The following is a 6530-nucleotide window of genomic DNA, read 5'->3' as shown; positions in this document are numbered from 1 at the left end:
GAAGAGGGCTGCCTCATGAAAAATTGGTGTGGAAGTAGAAACCTCACATAGAAACAGAATATATATTTAATATGTATCGGATAAAAAATGGTCTGGATAAAACAACTCCTCTTGAAATGTGTAGTAAAACACCCGGGTCTTTTATTTTGAAAATCCTCACCGGAAATGAGTGTGTTTTTTTTTAACTTTACTTGAAAGAGCGAGTAAAGAAAAAAAAAAAAGAGAAAAAAGGAGAACAACAGCGCACGACTTCAGCCGAGCGAAATGAGACTTAAAACAGCTTGAAATACACCGGAAAAACACCATGCTTTTGCGCAGCACCGAGAAGAAACGGTAAATTATTCATGGAGGAGCGACAACGGCTGCAGCGAGGAGAAGGAAACCCGGACTGGATGTCCTGTTTGCCCGAAAAGTTGCAGGATGTTCCGCTGTGGAACCTGGCCATTCCCGGTAAAAAAAAAAAAAAAAAAAAAAAAAAACACCCGGGTTGGAGGAGGGGGGGTAAAAGCCAAAACTCTAAATTCTTGTTTTTTTTTTGCATCCAGGAAGCCACGACAGCATGTCTTTCTGTCTGGATATGTCCTCTCCGGTGGTGGACTCAGAGTCCAGCCTCCTCAGGGTGATGGACAGGCTGCTTCCCTGCTGGACCAGAGCCTGTGTTTACCGCTGGGCCACCACCCAGGTACGCCCGTCCTTCTGCAAAAACAAATCTGTTTTTTTCCTTTTCTTTTTCTTTGATAAATTGCACGAAGATCTGTAGTGTGATCGTTTATAATTCAACGGACAAGGATCCGATTAAGTGACAAGTTTTCTGAATAGATGGGATAAAGTTTCCTATTAATCCGAGCTTTCTCATCAAGTCAGCTGATAAAAAAAAAAAAAAAAAAAGAAAAAACACAGAATCACGAGGTTATCCTATTTAGAGCATTAGAGCAGATATTGTATATTTATAAATATATTTTTATGTCCCTTAGGGGAAATTATTTTGTTAGAGACCACGCCCCTTTGTGTCCGCCACAGTGTCAATAAATGAATATAAATAGAGACAATTAGAAAATAGCAAAAAAAAAAGAAAAAAAAAATCGCAAAAAAGACAAATAAATAGACAGCAGAAAGAACAACATCAAGGTCAAGAATGGGTAGAAAAAAAAGACAGTAAGGGTGAAAATAGACAGTCAGAGTGAGAATAGCAAGGACAAAAATAAACAAAATAAGCAGGGTGCGATAAAATAGATGTTGGGGGAGTTAAGCCTTTTTTTTTAATTATGAACAGTACCCAACTTGTTCAGTATATGTATATTTCAAAACATATCAGATTCATAGTTTATAAATCCTGCATAGGTCCTTTTTTGCTAAACATTTTCTCATTCTCTTGAGAGAATTATCTGGTTCCTCTGAAGTTGATTTGCTTGTAAATGAAAGGTGTTCAGTCAGTAGATATGAATGAGGGAAATTATTCTTTAAATAAATCAATAACAAATGGTTATCAATTAATTAGCCTCAAGACCTCTTTTAATCCAGAATTGAAACTGTTCACGGGGTTTCACATGATTTCGTGCTTTAGCATATGTCCGCGTCTGATGACATAAATTGCGATCCAGGGTGAAAGAAAATACAGGACGACAAAAAACGAATCAAAAGTGGAACAACTTCGAGTGACCAACTTTTGCGATCGCTTCCATTTCAAGTGGAACGGTGACAAAGCGCTTTTAAAACGGAAATAACTTTTCACATTTGTCATTGTTGCAGCCAATCACCAGTCAAAGGTTACTGGAAAAAAGAAGAATAGCTGCTGGCCCACGTCTACTTTAATTATCTCATGTTTTATAACATTCAAAGTCATCCAGATCATCATGGCTTTTGGTGGCCACTGAAGAAATCAAGTCCAGATGCCAAATCATTAATTCCACTTTAATTTTGAATGTGACTCCAAATCCAGACCTCGATGGGTTCATACATTTGATTTCTACTTATCATTTTTGTGTGATTTTATGGTCATCATATTCAGCGATGTAACGACCAAAGTAGTTAATAAGAATATTTTATTCATTCAGATCTAGCATGTTTTATTTTAGTATTTATAAGTATTTCAACTTGAGCTCAATGTACAGGACTGTCTTAGAAAATTTGAATATTGTGATGAAGTTCTTTATCTTCTGTAATGCAATTACAAAAACAAAATGTCATACATTCTGGATTCATTACAAATCAACTGAAATATTGCAAGCCTTTTATTATTTTAATATAGCTGATTATGGCTTACATATTAAGAAAACTCAAAAATCCTATCTCAAAATATTAGAATATCATGAAAAATTTGTTTTTCTAATTGCATTATAGAAGATAAATAACTATCACAATATTCTAATTTTCTGAGACAGTCCTGTATCGTAAATTGATAAGCTACTCAAACATCTCATTAAAATAACATTCATTTTACAAACTGGGAAATACTAATTAAGCAAAAGTCATACTTTGTGTGAATGCTTAAAGATTAATAGTAGCTCTGTATTATAGCATGTATGCTTTTCTGATTAAAATCCTGCTGGTTTTTGGTTCAAGGTTGTGAATGGTTGAGTATGAAGCTTTGTTTAAAACAAAATAAAAAGCTTCCTTCTGTTCAAGTATTAAGCGTGACATGATACTGCACGGTTTGTCTCTAGAAAGCCTTTTTTTTTTAATCCCTAAAGTACAATCACTGTCATGCTACGAATATAAAAAGGTACAAATACAATAGATAGCACTGTAGCCAAAATAGAGGAAATATTTGTTGATCTGAAAAACACAAATTCAGGACATCTCTGTGTGTGTGTGTGTGTGTGTGTGTGTGTTAGAGCAGGGAGGAACTGAGGAAGGTCACTGAATGTGCAAATTCTAATCCATTTCTTCATGTGAGCAGAAATCAGCGCTCAGCGAGCAGTGTGATCTTGGGATTCGATATCTGGACCTGCGGATCGCTAGAAAGCCAGCAGGGGGCGACAAACTGTTCTTCGCCCACGGCATCTACACGCTGACGACCGTCAGGGTACGAACGCCGAGCGACGCCGTCTCTCGACCTCGGTTTGAACTTAAAGGGGAGGGGTTGGAATGACTGATATGGATGCGGTGTGTTTGCGTGCTTGCAGGAGGCTCTGCTCGAACTGGCCACCTGGCTGGACGCCCATCCCAAAGAAATTGTTATACTTTCTTGCTCACACTTCAGTTCCCTGAACCCGAGCGATCACAAACAGCTCGTGGAGTTGATTTTATCCGAGTTCGCCGGTAAACTCTGCCCCTCCCAGGTGAGTTGCCGCCGGCGTCGCGCGCTTTTGAGCGGGCGAGTGTTTGACATTGTCGTATTTCCATTATATAGAGAAATGACTCATGCACGCTTTCTGGTTTCAGCTGCTTAACCTTTTCTATTCATTTATGTTATTTATTTGGTTTGTGTGTGTTTGCATAGGAAATTCCGACTCTTCGTTCATGTTGGTCACGAGGTTGGCAGGTCATTGTTTCCTACGATGACCAGGAGATGGTGCTGCTTCACCCCGAGCTCTGGCCCCGGATCCCTTACTGGTAATCGTGCTTCACGTTTGAGAAAATATCACTTTGAAAAGAGACTTTGGGCTCACTCGAATTTTATGAAATAACTAAAAGGTAGTTAACAAAAAAAAAGGGGTTTTAATCAAAAAAAAAAAAAAGGCCACTAATCTTGGATTATCCATTATTTATAAATGGAGCCTGTTTTTCCATAAGGGATTCCCCTTGATTGCGTTCTATGTAAATAAAATATCAGACGAGTCAGTCACATTTTCAAGTCTTTCATTATTTCATGAACACAAAAGGTAAAAGCTTATTCAAGAGAAAAAGGCCAGAAAACATTGCCTAAAGCAGACCTGGGTGTTTTACCCCATCCGGCCCGTTCTGCTTTTTTATCTGGCCCACCAACCTATTTTCTTTGTATGTTTTAATAAGTATTTTCAATCAATATTGCATTTAGAAACTCATTTTTTCCCCTTTTGTTCAATTTTGTATGGATGATTACATGCAAAATAATGTCAGTACATATATATGCTCATTAATGATTTTAAAGTTGAAATAAAATGCCAAAAAATAGTAATTTTCATTTTGTTCAATTCACATGATACTTAGTTGGCCCGTGCATAAAAATTAAAAAGAAATGTGATAATTGCCCACCCCCGGCCTAAAGGCAATATCTTCATTTTTAAGTAAATCAGATTCCAGTATACTGAATTAAGTTCCAAACCTCTCAATAAATTGTCACAACTTTGGGTGTTTCTCTTCCTGCCTAAATCAAGTGTCGACATTTCCTTTAGGTACGCCGACAGCCCCGATCCAAATAAAGTGATCGCTTACTTGGAGGATCAGAAGCGAAGAGGAAGACCGTGTAAGTTTGTTTTCTAGAACATACCTATTTATCTATTTAGCTCCCGCGTGCGTCGTTTATTCCGTCTTATTCTTGACCTGTTTTTCCAGCTGGATTTTACGTCGGCGGCCTGAACTTGACCGAGGACGGAATGTACGTCGTCCTCCATCCCTTCCAGAACATGAGGAAGATCACGACGAAGGCTCTCTCGATGCTCCTGGACTGGGTGAGCGAGCAGAGTCCGGGAACCGGCGGCGGCACCGTCAACATCCTCTGCTGCGACTTCGTAGGAATCAGTCAATTCTGCTCCCTTGTGATCGAACTCAACTCAAAACTGCCGGGCGGAGCCATTTTGGCTCAGCCTTATTCAAGCCTGCAAGATACAAGTATTCTTGGACGTGCTCTGGTGTTGCCATAACAACCGGACCACAGGTGGAACGGCTTCCTACCCAAACAGCTTCACCGTGTCAACTAGATGTACAATCACATGGCCACGTCACAATTGTTGCACTTCCGAAAATCAGAATTTTGGTTTTGTCCAAAGCGGAGAAAATTAGCAGGCATCTTGCACTCGTTCTCTTTAGTAACTGTTTTGTCCCTGTTGCATGACACATTTTTTTTATTTTTTTATAACTATACTACTTGTATACTTCACCTTTTTATTGCTGCTCAAGTTGGGAATTTTTGACAGGTGTTTGGATTTTCTGTCCAATATTTCCATTGTTTATTATCAAAAGTAAAAATCTGTTCTAAATCTAACTCGTGACTAGAATTTATGTTTGACATTTTCCATCGCGCTGAAACTTTAAATCAGCAACATTAATCAGCTTTTGAGAGTAAAATTACAATTCAGAAAAGTGAAAATTCCATGTTTCTCTATGATGAGCATTTTGTTCGGTAAATGTAATCAAACCTTAAAGTTGATAAATTAAATGGAAGTGGGGTTCCTGTATCAAAAATACAATAATTGTATTCGTGAAATCTGTCTTATTTTAAATTTTACGGGAGGATTTGCCTATTGTAACGCTTTGCAGAGAACATGCGTAAATTTTCATCAAGCCTTTTCACAACTTTCACAGATTAAAATCAAGATGGTGTAGCTTTCTATTCTCAAAGAATTTAAACAATAAACCACATTTTGTGGTGGAAAATAAAATTATTTTGCCATCAAGTGGAATTTTAACCACATTTCTAATACAAGGTGAGCAGAAATAGCCAGAGACGGTAGAGCAGGTGTGTCCAAAGTCCGGTCCGCGGGCCAAATGTGGTCCGTATTCAAATGTACGTCGGTCCGGTCGTAAAATCAATATACGGTTGACCACAGAATAAAACCCAATGTACGAAAAGCGATTTTAGATTTCACCAGAAGATGGCAGTAAACCTGTGGCCACACTCTCGCCACGAGAGACTGACCTTTGTCACAAGGGTCAAAGGGCATTGTGTGATGCTTTCAAGCCCATTGCAAAAATGTTGACTGTAGCTAAAAAAAAAAAAAGGGAAGGGCTGCCGCCTTCAGGACAAGTGGAAATTGGAGTATTTTTTTCACCAAAATATGAAACAACGGTGTCTGCTCGAGGAATTCAACATGAAGAGGTACCACCATGTGAAACACGCAAAATACAACCATCTAACTGGGAACGAATGCGGCAAAAAAAATTGAATCAACAACACAGCAGCGCTTTTTAACAGGGGCCTGCAAATCAAATGAAAATGCTACAAAGGCAAGCGATGAGGTAACAACGCTGAGTGCCAAGCACTGCAAACCTCTTACCCAGGGTGAATTTATTAAAAACTGCGTGATGAAAACGGTGGAGAAAATATGTCCTGAGAAGATGCAGGAGTTTGCTAATGTTTCCGTGGGTCGTAACACTGCGGTGCCGAAAATTGAAGACGTTTCATCTGACATTAAGAGACAATTAGAGGCAAAAGGAACGGAGTTTGACTTTTGTTTTTCATTAGCCTGCAATGAAAGCACGGATGCCTCAAAGAATGTCAGGCCAAATGATCGGCCCTCACATTTTCACCTCCCCAAATATGGCCCTCTTTGCAAAAAAAGAAACGACAAAGCAAAGCCACTACAGGGGAAGTGACAGTAATCAATTTAATAGAAAAAAAAAAAAAAAAAAGTGTCCATGTCACACATGGACAGACCTAGCTTAGCCTG

The 6530-nt window shown here is 38.8% G+C and overlaps 1 protein-coding gene across 1 annotated transcript; it reads left to right on the top strand.

Annotated features, from left to right (window-relative positions):
- The first annotated feature begins 205 nt into the window (after positions 1-205).
- Positions 206-5329, top strand: LOC147233555 (PI-PLC X domain-containing protein 1-like). The gene is made up of 7 exons (XM_086147517.1): positions 206-450; positions 546-682; positions 2900-3025; positions 3126-3281; positions 3443-3555; positions 4317-4387; positions 4477-5329. Exons 1-7 carry the CDS (start codon positions 345-347, stop codon positions 4782-4784), a joined length of 1017 nt encoding a protein of 338 aa, XP_086003643.1. The 5' UTR covers positions 206-344; the 3' UTR covers positions 4785-5329.
- Positions 5330-6530: the final 1201 nt, after the last annotated feature.

Source organism: Fistularia commersonii, chromosome 6 (assembly GCF_037954325.1).
Source record: "Fistularia commersonii isolate RoL2024-O1a breed Wild chromosome 6, RoL_Fcom_v1.0, whole genome shotgun sequence".
NCBI classification, from domain to species: domain Eukaryota; kingdom Metazoa; phylum Chordata; class Actinopteri; order Syngnathiformes; family Fistulariidae; genus Fistularia; species Fistularia commersonii.
Note: the sequence above shows the minus strand (reverse complement) of the source record. Positions and strands in the feature narration are given on the sequence as shown.

What these genes read in the sequence shown, in the direction of transcription:
- LOC147233555 (XM_086147517.1), top strand. Translation starts at nt 345, where the DNA reads ATGGAGGAGCGACAACGGCTGCAGCGAGGAGAAGGAAACCCGGACTGG. An exon ending in GTGGAACCTGGCCATTCCCG is followed by an intron (nt 451 to 545) that starts GTAAAAAAAAAA and finishes TTTTGCATCCAG; the next exon opens with GAAGCCACGACAGCATGTCT. An exon ending in GAAGCGAAGAGGAAGACCGT is followed by an intron (nt 4,388 to 4,476) that starts GTAAGTTTGTTT and finishes CTGTTTTTCCAG; the next exon opens with CTGGATTTTACGTCGGCGGC.